This window comes from Neovison vison, chromosome 6 (assembly GCF_020171115.1).
Source record: "Neovison vison isolate M4711 chromosome 6, ASM_NN_V1, whole genome shotgun sequence".
Classification (NCBI taxonomy): Eukaryota; Metazoa; Chordata; class Mammalia; order Carnivora; family Mustelidae; genus Neogale; species Neogale vison.
The window spans coordinates 201,656,181-201,674,223 of record NC_058096.1 but is presented as its reverse complement, the minus strand read 5'-3'; the positions used below and the strand labels follow the sequence as shown (position 1 = coordinate 201,674,223).

The window sequence follows — 18,043 nt, the reverse complement described above, 5'->3', positions numbered from 1 at the left end:
CTGGGTTTCAGCTGAGGACTCTGTGGCTTTGACACTCTGAGGCATAGTGAGAGCAGAGCAATAGCCCAGGTGTGGGAACACTTGCTGTGTCTGCAGAACGGAAGTCGTAGCCAACGCTGGTTGAATACTGAGCTGTACTCCCCATTCCACCTTCTTCAAGGCTCAGTTTTCCATCTTTTGCAGTTGGGAAAAGGCTGGCTCCAAGAGGACAGACAACCTGCTCAATTCTCACAGAGGGCATGAGGGTGAGCTGATGGCCTGAACCTCGGTTTGTTTGACCCTGAAGTTTATAATATGACCAGGCTTGCCGTGACACTTCATGTATGAAATACCTTGTGCTCAGGGCACCTGAGTGGCTCAGTGGGTTAAAGCCTCTGCCTTCGGCTCAGGTCGTGATCCCAGAGTCCTCAGAATGAGCCCTGCATCAGGCTCTCTGCTCGGCAGGGAGCCTGCTTCCTCCTCTCTCTCTCTCTCTCTCTCTCTGCCTGCCTCTCTATTTGTGATCTCTGTCAAATAAATAAAATCTTTTTAAAAAAGAAAAAGAAATGCCTTGTGCTTGCAAAAAGTGGTCCATGGCCACCTGCAGCAGAATCCTTGGATGGGCTTATCAGAAAGAAAGATCCCCTTCCACCTCCTGCCCCAACTTGAACTTACTGAATCAGAACCACTGAGGGTTTGAGATCCACTTCTGTAGGGGATCAAGGGCTTGAATTCTGCTCCACATTTCCTCCCAAAGACCTTTCCCTCTACCCCAGTTTAGGCCCCAGTATCTAAACTGTTATAAGAGCTATTGAATATTTACAATCTTACTGTTTTGAATAAGTGATACATTCACAAGGCTCAAAAATCAAAATGATTTAAAGCGATAAACATTGTGAAACGTCACTTTCAGTCCTGTCCCCATTTGCCTGTTCCTCCTAACCCCCTAACAAGTACTACCTATTGTAGTTTCTTGTGTATTTTCCATGTTTTAAGCAAATAAAAATACATATCCTTTTCTACCTTTCTTAGAAAAAAAATATGTATATATCCTCGAGATCTTTTCACAACCATATATAGAAAGCATCCTTGTTTTTTAAATAGTTGCATAATAACTCTATTGTGTGGATGCATACTTAACTAATGGCCACCTGGGTGGTTTCCAGTCTTCTGCTTTTATTTTATTTTTATTATTTTTTAAAAGATTTTATTTATTTATTTGATAGACAGAGATCACAAGTAGGCAGAGAGGTAGGCAGAGAGAGAGGAAGGGAAGCAGGCTCCCCGCTGAGCAGAGAGCCCGATGCGGGGCTCGATCCCAGGACCCTGGGATCATGACCTGAGCCGAAGGTAGAGGCTTAACTGAGCCACCCAGGTACCCCCAGTCTTCTGCTTTTAGAGATAATGCAGAAATGAATAACTGTATATGTATGCAATTACTAACTGCAAGATAAATTCCTATAAAAGGGATCAGTAGGTCAAAGTTTAATGCAGGGTGAAGCATTTTGTATCCCTCTCTGAGCAACAGCACAGCCTTTTAGCCCATCTCCCTTTCTGATCTGGAGCAGATCTTTACCCAGGTAGACCCAACACCCTCTTTGCCATCTCGATTTGAAATTCTGAGACACTGTAACCTACTCAGTCAGAATTTTTTCTTAAAAAAAAAAAAATCAATATGATGATTTATCTGGTAATATCCAAGAGAAATACAAGTAATTTATAATAAAACAAGAGATATTTCACTATGTGAAGCACTCATGCAAGATTACACTGCAAGATGTTATGAATTCATTAGAAGCTCGCACCTGTATGCAGACCAACTGTGACTGCCACACTCGAATGCTGACCAATACAGCTGGTCTCCGCTGGTGACTCAGGGCCTGGGAGCAGAGCTGCCACTGCAGGATTGATTTTCCAAAATGGTACAACAAACAAACAAACACACACCTCTGGCTAATCTTCTATATGATAGGGATGACAAGCCTCCCTTTATTTACACAGGAGTTGCCTTTCTGAAAAATTCAGAGATTGCGAAAGCCATGCATAAGCTCCTTTGTATTTTTATATAAAATGGGTTTAGGATCTAGATTCAGATAATGATGACCAGGTTTTTCTCCTACCTGAATGTCTAGGTATTTGACATTCCTCCTATTTGAAAGTCCTGTGGGGACACAGGACAGTTCTTCCCTGCGTGGGACTGTCCTCTCTCCATCTACTAAATGCCAGTAGGATTCCAAGTCATTGTGACAAAGAGAAAAAATGTTCAATTTTTTGAATTGAATGTTCAATTTGCTGCTGGGGGCATTGTCCTCTCCTGTCCTGAGAACTGCTTTGGGGTCTCCTCTGGAGTCCATTCCATAGACCAGGACCCGGTGAACATTTCTGAAACATTTCACCATGTTTCATTTCTGTTCAAAGCCCTACAGCCGCTCCACATTGTAAGACTAATACAGCATCCTCTGCCGATGGGGACAGAGCATGCAAGTCAGCCAGTGGAGGGTTCATCTGGCTGGATTCAATGCTTCAACTGAGAGCGGGGTGTTGAAATACAGGCTTTTGGGTGAGAATGGCAAGTAGGACCCAGTGCCTAATGCTGCAATTGGTATGTTGCAAGGTGCCTCTGGTTCCTTACCCTGGCATAGCTCACAAATCCCAAATCCTCTGACACTTTGAGCTCTGAATTTATTGGTATTAGAGTTTGATACACGAAATATTTTTATTTTTGACAGTAAGAAATGTTCAGTGGGATTCATCTTAAACATATTGTGCATCATGCTGTTTACACTGGTTCATGTTATAATAAGATAGTTCAAGGTTATAAATGCTAAGATGCCACCTCTTGGGACTGTGATTCCATGTGCCAGGGCTCCTCTCCTGGCTACACTCCAGTTGCCCAGAATGCCTGTGAAATTCAGGGTGACAGAGCATAATAACTTTATAAAATATCATCTTGACTTTGGTGTTCAAGTGGCCCTCAATATAGCCCAGATGTCCAGGGGTTGCTCATATACGCCTAAGCTGTGCCTCAGTTCTCCCATCAGTTAATAGGGAAAACAATACTATGGATGCTACAGGTACTTTTTTTTTTATATATGCACTGTAATTGATCTCTTATCAAAGTTTATTATCATGCATTCACCATTTCTGGCTTTTTGAATAAAGCCTGCATCCCTTGCTAGGTAGCCTATGAGGCAGGTGTCATGTTTTGCCTGCTGGGTCTCCAGCATATATCCTATCACACAGATACTGACAATTCCCTGGATGACTGAGTGAATGCGTGAAGGGCTATTATCATATAGCTTCCATATAGCTAACAACAGCTGAGGGCTAGTATGGTCCCCTCCTTTCCTCACTCATTCTTTCATTTAGAAAGAAGGGTCCTGGGCTGACAGGAGAAATAATTTTCTCCCAGCCCCCAGTCTGAGCAGCAAAGCCATCCGGACCACTTGCCCCGAGGTCAGGCCACGCTTGGCTCGATTTGGAACTGCTAGCACGCTTCCAATGACGGGAGGTGTGCACAGAAGCGGAGAATTCATTATAACCGGTTAGTCATCCGTAGAGGGTGGGGGTCGGCGTGGACGCTGCCCGTGGGCGGGACGCACCTGGCGTTTCCCCGGTGGGGCCTGTTTCGGGCGCGGAGCCCCAGGTGGGAGCGCGACCGGCCCACGGGAGCCCGGGGTCTGATCAAGCCAAGCCCGATCAAGCCCAGCATCGGCTGGCGTGATTGTTTCGAGGGGACACGGGCCAGGAGGGCCGGCTTGGGTTCTCGCCCGACCACCCCCGGGCGGCTGGGGCAGCCCACTGTCACTCGCTCCCCCGCCGCCCGAGGTCGCCGAGGCTGCAGGCGGCCCGCGCGCAGGAGCGCACGCCCGGGTTGCGGAGGCACGCGAACCAGCCCGGCCCGGGCGGTGGACGCACGAGAGACCCCGCGGCGTCGGGAGCGCGCGACTCGCCAGGGGCCACTCGAGGTGCGCTCGGCAGGTCGAGGATGACTCAGCCTCCCTCGGGTCGGTCTTCACTGCCGGTCGGCGCGAGCGCCCCGTAAAGTTCCCAGTCACACCCCTGACGTCGCGCGCGGGCCGGGGGCTCCTACAGCCAGGTTCTGGGGGGAGGGCGGCCGAAAAGGCCAGGGGGCAAGCCGGGTCCTCTGAGCGCCCAGGGCTTCCCCGACTTCCTCTGGTCTCGCCCGTTCTTCAGCGCGCGGCCGGAAAGCGCCGCCGGCCCAAGGGGGTGGGGGTCGGCGTGGGAGAGCGGGTGGCCTCCGGGCCTCCGAGGAATCTCGCCTTCCCGAAATCTAGGGGGTCCGCCGGTCAGGAGAGACCGGGCGCCGCAGTGGCTTCCCTTCCCGGCCCTGACAGCCCGGCCGCCGCCGCAGTCGCGCGGACCCCGGGCTGCGGCGCGCTCGAGCGCCAGCAGCTCGGAAGCCCGGGCCGGGCTCCGGGCGCTTCAGGGGCGGCCCCGCTGCGGCCGGAGCCGGAGCCCAGCGCTCGCGAGCCAGCGCCGCCCTTCGCGCCCTCCCCTGTCAGGCGCCGCGGCCGGGGGAGCAGCCGCGGGCGGCCACGCAGCAGCGCCCTAGCCGGGACCCGCGGAGCCCCCAGTCCCGTCCCCGCCCCGGCCCCTGCCCCTTCCGCAGACTTTTGCCTCTCCGCCGGCCCCTTCCCTCCCGAGAATCCTCTGAGGCTCGCCGGCACCCGCCCCCGCCGCCCCCGCCTCAGTCGCCCGCGTGCGCACCCCCTCCTCCCACCCCCCGTCCCCCCACAAGCAACCCCGGCCGCCGGGGTCGGGGCACAGCCCGGGGCCAGTCCGAGAGTCGCTCCCGCGGCGGCGGACTGCGGAGTTGTAAAGAACTCGGCGGCCGCAGTGGCCGGGCGGGGCAGGGCGCGCTCCGCCGCCGCCAAGGACACTGGAGTTTGCGAGTCCCCGCCCGCGCGGCGCCTCCCGCCCTCCCGCCGGGGCCAGCCGGACTCCCCCGGGCCGCCGAGGCGGGGCCGGGCGGCCGCTGTGCGAGAGGCGCGGCTCCCTCCCTCCTCCCCCGCCTGCCTCCCTCTCCCCTCCCTTCGCTCCCTCCTCCTCCTCCCCGCCCTCCCCCACCCCCCGCTCCTTTTTCTGCTCCCCAAGTGAGCCCGGCGCGCGAGAGGCAGGCGGGGCGGCGCGGAGCAGGCAGCCCAGCGCGCTCGCCCACCGCCCGCTCCGCGCAGCTCGCCGTGGCCGCTCTTGTCGCCGCCGCCGGCGCGTCGGAGGGAGCCCAGCATGGCCGGGCCGGGTTCGCAGCGGCGCGCGTCCCGGGGGGCCTCGGCGCTCCTCGCCGCCGCGCTTCTCTACGCAGCGCTGGGGGCCGTGGTGCGCTCGGAGCAGCAGATCCCGCTCTCCGTGTAAGTGCCGGCTCCTGCGCCGCCCGGGGAGGGGACCCGGCCGCCCGCGACCCGCCGTGCCCAAGTTTGGGCGCCTGCAGGTGCGGCCCGGCAGGACCTGCCGCGGGCGTCGGCCTCGCCTCTCGAACCTATCTTCCAGGACGGGCATGGGGCTGCGAGGCTGGGGTGGGATGCTCTAGCCTCCTCGCTCGGGTCGGCGAGGGAGACCTGGAGAGGTTCACCTCAAGTGACAGCTCCAACTTTGAAGCCTGTTTACCGAATCCAACTTCCACGGGCCGTTTATTTATTCCCGCTTCGCTGTCTTGCCATCTCACTTCTTTTTGGGGAGGGGGGGGATGGGTGGGTTTCTTCCGACTAGTGTTTGCCAGGTGATGCCCGGTTTGGGTGATCAAGTTCTCACACAATTATTCACATAAAACCCGGTGATCTTTTCAGAGGGCTTGGGAGACTTTGCGCATTTTGAACTGTGTGACCCCCCTCGAGCCCCCTCCCGCGTTGCGCTCTGCAGTTTGGTGCTGGCAGTTTCTACCCAGCCGCTTTTTCCATCTTTTTTTTTTTTTTTCCCCCTCCAATGTTGCATCGCCCGGCTCCTTCAGCCACAGCCCCGTGTGTGCGTGCGTGTTGACTGTGACAGGGGTGTTACATTTGTTCCTGTGCCCTTTCTCACTGTAGGGTGAAGCTCTGGGCCTCCGCTTTTGGTGGGGAGATAAAATCCATTGCTGCTAAGTACTCCGGCTCCCAGCTTCTGCAAAAGGTAAGGTTTCTGTGGTGGCAGGAAGCGATGATTTTTTCCAGCACAGAAAATGGAGGCAGATTGAGTTTTCCAAACAAACGTGAACCCCGAGCAGCATCAGTTATCAGAGGTGTCTCTGATCCCCTGGTGTCTTGGTAGTGTACCGGGCAATGATTTCTCCCTACCAACCGGTTATTTTTAGATGACACTTGATTCTAAACACAAAGAAAAGCAGGATCCTCACTAGCACTGTCCTGGCTGAGGCTCGGAAACTGAGTGTGTTTGCACGGCTCTCCTTCCAGTGTCGGTATTGCTGTTCCTGTGTGAGAGCAGATGCTTCTCTGGCCAAAAAAACGCTAACTTCATCCAAGGGGCAGCCTCGGTGCCTGTTTTAAGATATCTTTCACCTTGCCTGGCTTGGAGACTGGGGTTCAGCGTATCTGAGAAAGACGCTGCACTATTGTTTGTCATCCCTGCGGTTGTACAATCCCATTATTCCCCAATCATCTAGACCCAGGGCTGGGATGCATTACATCATTACAGATAAGGAGAATGAATGTGGTTATCTTTCCACTCAGCTGCACTGCCGGGTAATAACCTATGAGAGTAGTCCACAAACTTAAGAAATTGGTCTGCGTCCATATAATTCTGGAGAGTAATGAGAATGGAGAATTGATTATTAGGCTTTTATCAGAAACTGCATCAATTTTAATTTAAACAGGCAGCATTATGCTTAAAATTACCTTGTGAGATATATGGTCCTTTGCCCTCCCCTTCAAGAAAAAAAAAAAAGAAAGAAAGAAAGAAAAAAAAAACAGGCTGGGAAGGAAAGAGTACAAGGGCTCAAAGAATTTCAAGTTAAGAAATCAACAGGATCAATCCAAGTATTCTCTCAAAGATAGAAAATAAAATTGGCCTTTAGGGGATAATTCTCTGAAAATGGGTACAAACAGATTAAATTGTCAAGTTAACTTTTCAGCATTTTTAAATGTGCTTTTTGGGCCAATGTAACATATGTGTTAATGTATGCTGCCTGGTAACCAAGTACGTATTTTATTTATGGCATTCAGCTTCAGAGAGTCGCGTTTTTGGGGACATTATATGAAACAGTTTGTCACATGAAATCCAAATATCGTAATAAGGCATCAGCCCACCATGGAATGAGGGAAGTTATTCTTAAAAATTGCCAATAGCTATATTCTTTGAAACTGTGGAAGGACTGTTTGCTCCACTCTGTTAATTGGGGAAGGAGTTCATTGAATTCGGGGCAGCTGATAAAAACTTGAGGCTGCGATGTGCCTTTATGGAAAATGATGATTTACATACCTGAGACCCACCTGTCAGTTTATAGGACTTGCCTCTTCTGCTAGTATTTGAATCTGGACCAGTCTGTATCCTGCTCTGGCATCTTGCCTGCGTGTCAGATGTTTCCTGTGAAGAGTTTTGGACTGTCGCTGCTGTCTGCATTGCATTGATTGTGTATTTTCCTTATGCTTTTAAAGAAGAGAACATTTTTGTATAACTTTAAAGGAATATTTTTCATCTGCATGTTGTCGTTTAGTTGTAGCAACTCTGAAACTATCCCTTCAGAGCCTGTGAATGTTGTTTCTGTTGTGCTTACATAGCTCTTATCTCACATTTTGTAGGAGCGCAGGAGATGGGCCCTCCGAAGTTAGCACACACACACACACAGTGCACAAAGCCCCATCAGTCATATTATTGGCTACGCTATAATAGCAAATTGGAAACAGCTAAAATGCTCCTCTTACCTTCTCATCAGCATCCTTTCTGATATTGAATTCACAAGCCTAGCTTTGCTTTTGCCCTGTTTGCAGCTTGACAATTGTGTAATTATTTCCAGCTGTTTATGGCTTTGTTGTCGTTCCTTGCTGTTGCCTGGCATTTTGTAATCTGATGCAAGGGGAAGGTGGGGTGTTGCTCTGCATTTGGTTCTGGGGTGGATACCTGCTCTTCTTGCATTTCCAAAGCAGTCTTCTGCCCAGGAGTCCTGAGGCACCTATGGCTTTGGATTGATAGGCAAGGACTTCCATGAATGATGGGCAGGACATGTCAGGCAAATTGGGGAGTACTTTTGCAGGTACCTTTTGGCCATCTTGGTCCATTGCCTCCAAATATGATGGATTTTTTTTTTAATTAGCAAAAAACATTGATTTAGATAGTTCAGAGTAGAAGAAAGTATAAGAAATGATCTAAGGTGCTCAGAGTGACATCATTTGGAAAAGCAAGGAGACTGTTGCCTTTCCCTCGCTTATTTTCAAGTTTCTGACCATTTGCCTGAAGAGATACTCCTCTAAGTCAAAACTCTGTGCATCTTCCCGTCACATCGCTGCATCCTTAACAATCCAGAGACTTTGAAAGTGAGTTAAAAAGAAAACACTTGGCTGAAAAACGAAGTTAACACTGTATTAAGGGGACTCAAAGGTGACGATACCATGTTGCATAACAGACTGTAATGACACTTTTAAGGCACGGACATTTAAATTTGATTTTCAGTGAAGTAGGCATACTGTATACCACTGTATAATTTTACATATTCTATGTAGTTTCTCTAGTTAACACTTCATTGTGTTGTGAATTAATGTAGTATGTCCATTTTTAGAATGGGGGTTTAGTAATTTCTGCACTAAGGCAAAAACTTTTCAAAACAGCTATTGTGACTATGAGTTAAATAACAATTGGCCATTTATTTTAAGGTGTTTGGAGACTGGGAAAACTGCCATTTTGGTAAGGTTTTTTATTAGCTCATATAATTGGAGTGGTAGAATTATCACCAACTTCATCAACATAAATACGAGTGCTTAACAATGTACCTCACTGTCATGGCTTCAAAAAGGAGAGTATTGCCCCAATTGTTTCTATGTTTCATACCATGGCTTTTGCTACTTTACCTTATGACAATATGTTAGGTATTCTCTGCCAGACTCCCCCCTCCCCCCGCCTTTTTTTCCCCTCCTTTTTGTCTTTGCTGAGCACAGGAATAGGAACCTATTCGTTTCTTTAAAAAAGGATATTTGAATTTGTAGAACGCCATTGTCGTGCATTAGCAAAGTGGTATGTTTTCAGGATGGTGTGGAAGAACCTGAGACTTGTACGTTGGACTCAGAGTCAATCTTGAAAGGTTGTTCCAGAACAACGGCCCGGAAAGGGATGCTCTGGTGAGCTGCTGTGTGTCTGTCTCCCGCCTTCCTCGGCCGGCAGATACTGCAGAGCTTTAAATTGACTTCAACTTTTAATTAACTTTCCTATTTGACATATCCATGCCAGTATCCAGCTGCCTCTATCTTGCTTCATTTTCCTCAGAGAATGCACATTGTTTGGATTCTTTTGCAGAGGCATAGTTTTATTACCTCTCTATTTTGGGATTTAGTGTCCAGCGTTCCAGTAGGTCCCGTAGCCTAAGCTGTTAAACTCATGGGCTCCACACCCCAAACGCTCACAGTAAAAGGTATTAAAGTGTGGTGATTCTCATTTCCATCCTCCTTAGGAAGACTCTGGCAGAAGCTGGGTTTTTTCATTCTGTTTAGTACCGCATTCAGAGATTGCTGTGTTTTGGGGGGACGAAGGGTTCCAATGACATTTTCCAGCATCGGGATGGTAAATACACAGCGGAAATACAGGTTCTGTGGTCCTGTATGTCTCTGCCATTAATGCGAGGAAAATAATGGACCTTTACCTTGGATGCCTCATGCAACATTTACCAAACATGCATTTCTTGGAATGCACAGCCAGGTTTTTGCGTTATCAACTATTTATTGAGAGGGCGGCTTTCATACATAAACGTGCTGTCTCTTTCCACAAGACAGAGTCAGCAAAGTAAAAGGTTGGTTCTTTAACCCATTTTGATAATTATGACTTTTCATCAATGTGGAAATCGATGGACTTTTAAATAATTAAATAGGAGTATTCACTTATCAGGAACAGTGCTGTGCTGCCCTAGGAAGCCTGATACTCTACAGATCGCTTTTCTAGGGGAGGTGCTCCTTCGCTGAACATTTTTGTTGAGTAAACACGGTTTTTTGTCATTCTGCAAGATTAATGCATTCAGCCCACACCACCAATGGCCAAGGCTTTACTTCACAGCAACACTTCAATTACTGGACTTTTCTCTGGCAGCTTATTTTTAAAAGTCTTGAAATCTCAGAAATGACAGTTTTCAGTGTTTCGGGACAGTTTATTGGTCTCATTATCACAGTCAGCAGCACATTAGCAGGACAGGGCGAACCAGCTGGAATTCAGTGATGCATCTTACCCTTACATGTATCTAACTGCATTTGTAAACTCACACTCTGTGCCTCTCGGACCCAATGAAGTCCTTTTTGTGTGGCTTCACTAAATTTTTGTCTGAGCTCCTTTTGTTCATGTCTTTTTCCTTCTTCCAAAATTTCTTTGCTGCCGGATATATTTCTGCTTTGCTTTTTTCTCTCATTGGGAGCTGCTGCAGCCTCTGTTGCTCGATTTACAGATGCTAGTCAAAATTAAGGGGAATGAAAATAGAGACATTGTTTTCCTGTCGGAGGCAAACTCAGATGTTTATTTCAATGTGGTTATAATTTTGATCAATTACTATGGGGAATCTCATGCTGGCTTTTTATTTCATTTTGTGTTTTATCTTATTCTAATACCAGTGTGCTTTGAGGCACACACACGAGTACCCAATCACCTAATAATTATGAAATCTGTCGGGCGTGTGCAAGCGCAATTAATGTTTCCATTTCGTGTTGAAGACCTAGCCGTGTACGCGGATGAACCAAAGTAAAAGAAAAGTGGAATCCTTACCCCAAGCACCTGTGGTCCCGCCGGGGGTTGAACTGTCCTGCAGGCTAAGGACATATTCACAGAAGTGCACGTTTGAGGTTTGAGCCCTTTTCCAGTCTTGGATGGCTCCTCAGTTTGGGGCAGGGGGCGGTACTCACACTTGTGCCCATCAATACATGACTTGGTGTGCTGAGCTTCCTTAAAGAAGGGTACATTCTCTCCAGGATCTTTTTTTTGTCCGGTGTGTCACTCATCCAGATTTACCATTGTAGATGCCAACAAATAGGCTTTTTCTTTATCCACGTTCACGTCTGTCAAGGGTCCCCCATCTTCTGCAGTCACAGTGTTTTACTGAAATTGCCTCGTTTGCTGAGACCCAGAGCATCTTCTAGACAGAGGCTTTGAGCAGATTGTGTTCCCCCGGGACACTGGGATCTGACTGGGAGGTTTGCTATGGCTGAGACTGAGGAAAAAAAAAAAAAAAAAAAGAAAGAAACATGTGTTGTCAATGCCAGCCTCTGGATTAACCTATGAGATCCTTTTAATGAAGTTTTTATACAAGAGACATAATGTCTCTGTGTTTTCTGTCAAGTGAGTGCAGTCCTGCTATTGTGTATCATTCAAAAAGTGAAAAAGTTCTCATGTCAGGCTTCTGGAAACATTGATAGGATCTTTATCAGCCCTCTTTGGTCCATGAAACAAAAGTTAGCCTCTCCTTCAAAGGAGGGAAAGGATATAGAGGGAGAGGAGGGTTGCTTGATCTCCTTCGATTTTCCTGAGTATTTAGTGACCAGAAGATTGAGGTGGTTGTTCCTGAAATGTCAAGCCAGGCTCAAAGACCCCTCCGTGACGCAGTCCTCTGCCTGGCCATGGCTCCCCCCCGACAGAGTAGGCGTCTGCATAGCTGCTGTATTTTCAGGAGATTTGTGTGTGCATAGCCAGCATGTCTGCTTTTCAGAAGAAAGTTATTTTACCGACACAGCTTTGAAAAGAGTCCAGTGCGTTTTCAATAAACGGTAAACATTTCAATTTCCATTTGCTTTGAACAACACTCATTGGGTGTTCATTCCAAGGCTGTTTAAATAAGGCATTAAATTTATAAGGTGTATTAAATTTGTATGTTACATAGCTTCCTGGTGACCTCAAATCAAGATTATGAAAATAACTCCAAAGCCAAACTAGTAATGGGCATTTCAAGGCCATATTGGAAAGGAGAGCATTATCTCTTGACAAGAAATAGATGGCTATTTCTTCACTTTGTGTGCTTCAGAGTGTTTATCTTGGCACTTGATATTGGAAAACAGTACCCTTCCAAGGTTAAAAGAGCTGTTATCCATGTAAATGATGGGGACAGGGAAGCTGGGCAGGGCCACGAGTGGCTGTGGGTTCACAGAGCAGACCTCTGGTTATGCATTTTAGGAGAAGTGACCACCCCCTGCTATCAGAGCTCGCACGTGTTATTACCATTGTACTTACTAACTGCGTGCACGGGTGCGTATGCCCATAGAAACAGATGCTGCTCATCACAGAGTCTGCCAGATGCCGCCTGCTGATGGAGAAGACAGTGCTTGTCCTCTTGGTCTTCTGGAGAGCGTGGCTTGAGGGACCCAACCAGGTCTGCTGGGACAGGACCGGTCCACCGGGCACCTGAGATCCTACAGACGGTTGGAAGCTGAGGATCTGCTGGGACCAGGACCAGCTCCGTAATTGGCAGGGCCCCGTGAGTGAGGAGAATATGGGACTCTTTGTTCAAAAACTATGAAGAATGTGAAGATGATGACAGCAGAGCATTAAAGCACAGCGCCTGTCGGCCCAGGGCAAAGTCCCCTATGGGGCTGCCCATCCTCATTTTGGCTTTCCCCTGCCGAGGTGGGGGGGTTGTCCTCTCGGCCTGATTGAACATTCAGGCCACACTCAGTCTATGAGGCATCCTTTGCCCCTCTTTGTTCATCGTCATAGTAGGTGGAGAGCTTGGGGCATTTTCAGAGACGCACATCTTTGGAGAGGTGGTGTTGTTAAAGGAGAGGTCATTGGCCTAGAAGCTGTGGCATCTGCGTTTTTATCTTTTCTGTAGGTGTTTCCTGAGTGGATTTGGGAAAATTGCTTAATCTCTTAGTAAAAACAGGTGGCCTTCACTCATTCACTCTGGTTCCTACATTCCAGGTACCGTGATAAAGATTTTATGTGTGCCATCCCATTATATTCTCCCAACAACCTAATAAGTCAGGGACTACAACCCACCAACCCCCCCAACCCCTTTTACAGATTTGGAAGTTGAGACTCCCAGAAGTTAAGCAGCCGTTCCAAGGGGACTGAGTCTGTTTACGCGGTCACTGTGCTGCAGTGTCCCCTCCTCTCTGTGTGATCTTTTCTGGCCTCCGTTCCTGTTTGAGAAAAGTGTGGTTAATACCTGTGTTTCTCTAGCTCACGGGTATTTGGGAGGATTCAATGAGGCAGCAGCTGAGAGGTTCCTTCAGAAGCTGAAAGCTTGAGCTAACAGCAGAGAAGACAGGTGTGGAGTCGGAGGGACTTGGATTAGAGTCCCAGATCTGCCATTCCCTACCCGGGTTGTCTTGTTTGTTTGACATTTCTGAACCTCGCCTGTGAAAGGAGACCAATACCTTCTACCTTGGAGGCTGTGATGAAGATGAAATGAAATAATGTACAAAAAGCACTTAGCATGGTGCCTGGCACCTGAAAGCCTCCTGCCAGGGAGTTGCCGAGGTCATTACTGGCTGCATGATACAACTAGAAGGTTTTTAGTTAACCTTCGCTGAGCACCTGTGGGCACCGGCTGCACAGAACTGTGTGACCGCGAGAATGAGCAAAGGCACGGATGGGTGGGTGCGTTGGCAGCTGGTCCCACCAGGCACCTGACAGGAGGGAGCTTGTGGACCCAAGCGGGAGGAGGCAGTATGGACACAACCTCTGCCCAGACATTTCCCTCTCCTCCTTGAGGTCAGCTCTCTGGTCCCTGAGGGTCAGGAGAAGAACCCCTCGCACGAGGAATCAGGCTGGAAAAACTATGTCCGGGTACCCCTGTTCCCTCCTCCCTGACTCTGCCCTGCCATGGGGGCGGTGGGTCAGGCTGCAGAGTGGCTGGGTGTGCCGCCAGGTTCCCAGTGCGGCTGGTGCTGCGGGAGAGCACAGGCATCCAGCGAGCCCCCTGCTATGGGGGTGCATCCAGGAGCCAGCCCTGGGCACTCATGAATCCAGGTGCCCCCTTGGACAGCATTCCAGGCATTTCCTCCCATGAATATCCCATCTGCTGGACTTCTCCCAATGACTTCCCGGGCGGGGGGGGGGGGTCTTGGGGGTGGTCCTGGAGACCAACAGGAGACAGGGCATCTCACTGGGTGGGGAGAGGGAGTTCTTTCCTCCAGCACGGATAGGGAGGTGCAGTGGTGCATGGGGACTGCCATCTGCCCCCAAGTCTCAGGAGGCACTGAAGGGCATCCTGTGTCCCTTGGCCCTTCTCACTGGCCCTGCCTGCCTCTGCTTCAAGGCTTGCTTGGCACATTCTGTTGTGTTTGGCTTGGGAGCATCTGCAGTTCTCTGCTGATCTCCTTGAAGATGTTGAAGGAGTGACATGGGCTACCCTTGTTGGTGGCAAACATAGGCACCAGTACTTGGAAATCATGCTGGAGGGGGTGCTAGTGTAGCTGCACACATTAGGAACATTGTTTATGTATGAAGCCGTTATAATCAGCAGTGAAAGTCCGTAAGAAGTCAGGAATGAAAGGAGACATGCAAATCTGTGCTGGTACCACTTGGGCCGGGTAGTTTAGACAAGTGCCCAAGAACCGTCTGTGCCCAGGAATGTTACAGAACATCAGAGTCTGACTGTACTGGCAGCTTCTTAAAATCCACCAAGGTCATAACCAGCTTAGGTAAACAGATGGTTGATGGGGGCTGGATAGGAAGGAAATGGACTTTTTTCTTTCGGTGTTCAGTATGAGCCAAGCATTCTTCGTAGGAAAATAGATCACGTTAGGCATCTGATGTGGTCCTTGGTTCTCTCTGGAGCTGGCCCCCATTACCTATCGCTCGCAGGGAACTCTTGCGGCTCAGGGAGATGGGGCAGCTGGCCACGTCGTGGGGCTGGGACTCACACTGGCTTGTTTCGACCCCCCAAAGCCTGGGATTATCCTTTAATAGGACAGACCACCTGTGTGGTCTGATCCCACCTGAGCTCGGTCTTCAGTGGGGTCTGCAGGACTGCAGCAGGAAGGGAAGGGCTGGGTAGTCTGGGGTTCCCAGAGCCCTCGCCTCTTTCTTTCCCCCAGACATGTTTCCTCAGGTGGGGTATCGGGATGTGTACTTTTTGGGCAGCGAGGCTAGGAAGGACTCTAAACTCCGGTGTGGGCTTGTGCCTGCGGGGGGACAAAAAATGGTCCCTAGAGGAGAGCGGGCAGCGTTGGCTGGTCTGGCCCTGGCTGTTGGGAGAGGGGGCAGTATGGGGCGGGCACCTTCACCCCTCTTCTCAGCCTGGAGGGCGGAGCTGCCAGGGAGAGAACAGTCTGGTGGGATCCCCAGGCAGGATGCTGTCTCAGCTAAGATGAGAGGATTCAGCCGTCCATGAAAAAGTGGGAAGCATTTCCCTTCATGTTTTCCCTGAAAAGTCAAACCTGCTCTTCTCTGTTTGCTCAGGTCTCTCACTATGGCAAATACGGTGTCATACACTTAACGATTTGACATCTTTTCCCAAGACTTTCACATTTTGCATGAAAATAGAATGAAAGGTGTAATCTGGCCTGTTGGAATTCCACCGAGTCTAGACCTTCCCATGATGTAACTTGACCCTGCATTTCCTTCTTGATAGATGCTAACTCTTGGCTCCCAGGAGGGAATGAAGTGTCTGGTTTTCGAAAAATCTAGATTTCTTTTTTTTTTTTTTAACATTTTATTTATTTGTTTGACAGAGATCACGAGTAGAGAGGCAGGCAGAGAGAGGGGGGAAGCAGGCTCCCCACTGAGCAGGGAGCCCGATGTGGGGCTCCATCCCAGGACTCTGAGGCCATGACCTGAGCTAAAGGCAGGTTTTTAACCCACTGAGCCTCCCAGGCGCCCCCCAAAATCTAGATTTCTATTACAGGGAACATGCACAGCTGAAGAGAGATTTTTAAAAAGAGCACGGGCCTTGGAGGTGAAGTCTGCTCTGCCAGTCACTGTTTCTACCTCCCTAGGGCTTGGTTTGCTCATCGGCAAACTAGAACTACTAATAAAAGCACCCGTGTTATAGGGCATCGGGGAGCGTTAAGTGATATAACCCATATGAAGTAGTTTAGAACAATATGTGGCACATGGGAAGGCTTACTTCTCTGGCTACCCTCTCATTTATGGTGTCCAACTTCATTTTTAATGAAGAGCAAAAGAGATTCTTGGAATTTTAGTCACTTAGACCACATGATGGGTTCATAAAATAGAGACAATGAATGGCACACTCATTTAACGTTGACAAAGGCATGATGGCAAACAAAAGCATTCATGTTTTCCCCCAAGGAGGTGGGTTTCTCTTGCTTTCTTTCCCAAATTCTTCTAATCTGGTCCCTTGTACGGTAAAGGTGGGCAGTTTGGGGATTCAAGTTCGTTCTTGCTATAATATTGTGCGGTAATTTGCAAAGCAAGGGGAGAGTCGGAAACACCGGGTGGGGTTTTGGGTCTTTGTACCTGCACCACCAGTAATGCCTTTCCTATTGTGCTTTGTTGAGGCAGAGGCGGAAAAATGTTGTAAAAAGAACAATGGGTGTGGGAGGCGATAAATCCATGAGAAGTAGGTAATCTTTGGCCCCAAGTCATAACATATAGCTTTACTCTTTGCTTCCTACCACTTTCCATTATCTGTGAAATTTCTATGAACACAACATGATCACGTCGTGTATCAGCAGCTCAGTGGGCAAGGGTTTTGCCCCACTGACAGTTCTTTGGCTTCTCAGAGGCTAATGCTGAAGGCTGAGTGTTCTTCTTGGTTTTGGCCTGTGCCCCTCAGAAGGCTGTTCATTGGCAAATCAGCACAGAGGACCCTGTTTCAGGGAATCGCCTTCAGACAACCAGTAAAAGAGAGAGAGAGAGAGAGAGAGAGAGTGTGTGTGTGTGTGTATGTGTATGTGTTTTAATATACATGGGCTGTTTCCTTTTGTAAATAAAAACTGAGGTCTGCTTTAAAATCCCAAGGTCTGTGGCCAAGTTTGAGTTTTTCAGAGCATCAGGATCATCTGATGGTCACCCCGAAACTTCTTTCCTCTGTAATCCTCTCAGGAAAAGGGCTCGCAGCTCACTAATCTTTTGAAAAAAGCCAACAGTATACATTTCCCAGGACAGGCATTTTAGAATTATGGAGCCATAGCTGGATTTTCTACTTAAATAGCAAGATTTTCATGTTGGTTTTTTTTTTTGTTTCTGTTTTTTGGTTTTAGTTTTTGCATGAAGCAAATGTCCTAGGAATGTTAGGAAAAATATATAGACTTAGAAATCAGGGGATTATTGATCTTCAAAAGTTTACTTTTAAGGCAGGCGGTTGGTCTCGGGAAGGCAGAAATGTGTAGGGGAAGGTCAGGATTTGACTCAGGCTAATTCACATTTGAATCCAGGGCTACCCTGAGAAGTCAGTTGTGAAACCTCACAGTTTCTATCTGCCAAATGGACACGATGATAATAACTTCTAGGCTGGATCTGAGAAGTCCAAATGACAAGATGGACGTAGGATACTTAGCAATCAGTGGCTCACGGGAAGTGTTTAGAAAAGGTGGGCTTGGGGTGCCTGGGTGGCTCAGTTGGTTAAGCAACTGCCTTCGGCTCTGGTCATGATCCCAGAGTCCTGGGATCGAACCTCGCATCGGGCTCTCTGCTCAGCGAGAGGCATGCTTCTCCCTCTCCCACTCCCTTTGCTTGTGTTCTCTCTCTCACTATCTCTCTCTCTCTGTCAAATAAATAAAATCTTAAGAAAAAAAAAAAAAGGTAGGCTCCAGCCGTCATTCCTCAGGAGCTGTTCCCACATCCTGGTCTTGTTGGCTGCTGCAGAGAGTTGTCCGTCTGCTGTGGGGAGAGCTAACATCAGGCCACCTGGAGACCTTCTCTGGAGACCTCCATTAAAGCTGCCCAGCACTGAGCTCCACAAAGGCATCTTGGACAGTCATTGTAATGATGCAGGCGCTTGGTGTGTTGTGCTGTGTTTTGTTTGTAT

General features: G+C 48.9%; 1 protein-coding gene across 1 annotated transcript in view; it reads left to right on the top strand.

Annotated features, from left to right (window-relative positions):
* The first annotated feature begins 5,229 nt into the window (after positions 1-5,229).
* CACNA2D3 (calcium voltage-gated channel auxiliary subunit alpha2delta 3) overlaps positions 5,230-18,043 on the top strand; it is an 863,447-nt gene continuing 850,633 nt past the window's right edge. The window contains exons 1-2 of the mRNA XM_044253365.1: positions 5,230-5,351; positions 6,024-6,105. Coding sequence (XP_044109300.1) covers positions 5,230-5,351; positions 6,024-6,105 — 204 coding nt within the window. The remainder of the gene's footprint in view (positions 5,352-6,023; positions 6,106-18,043) is intronic.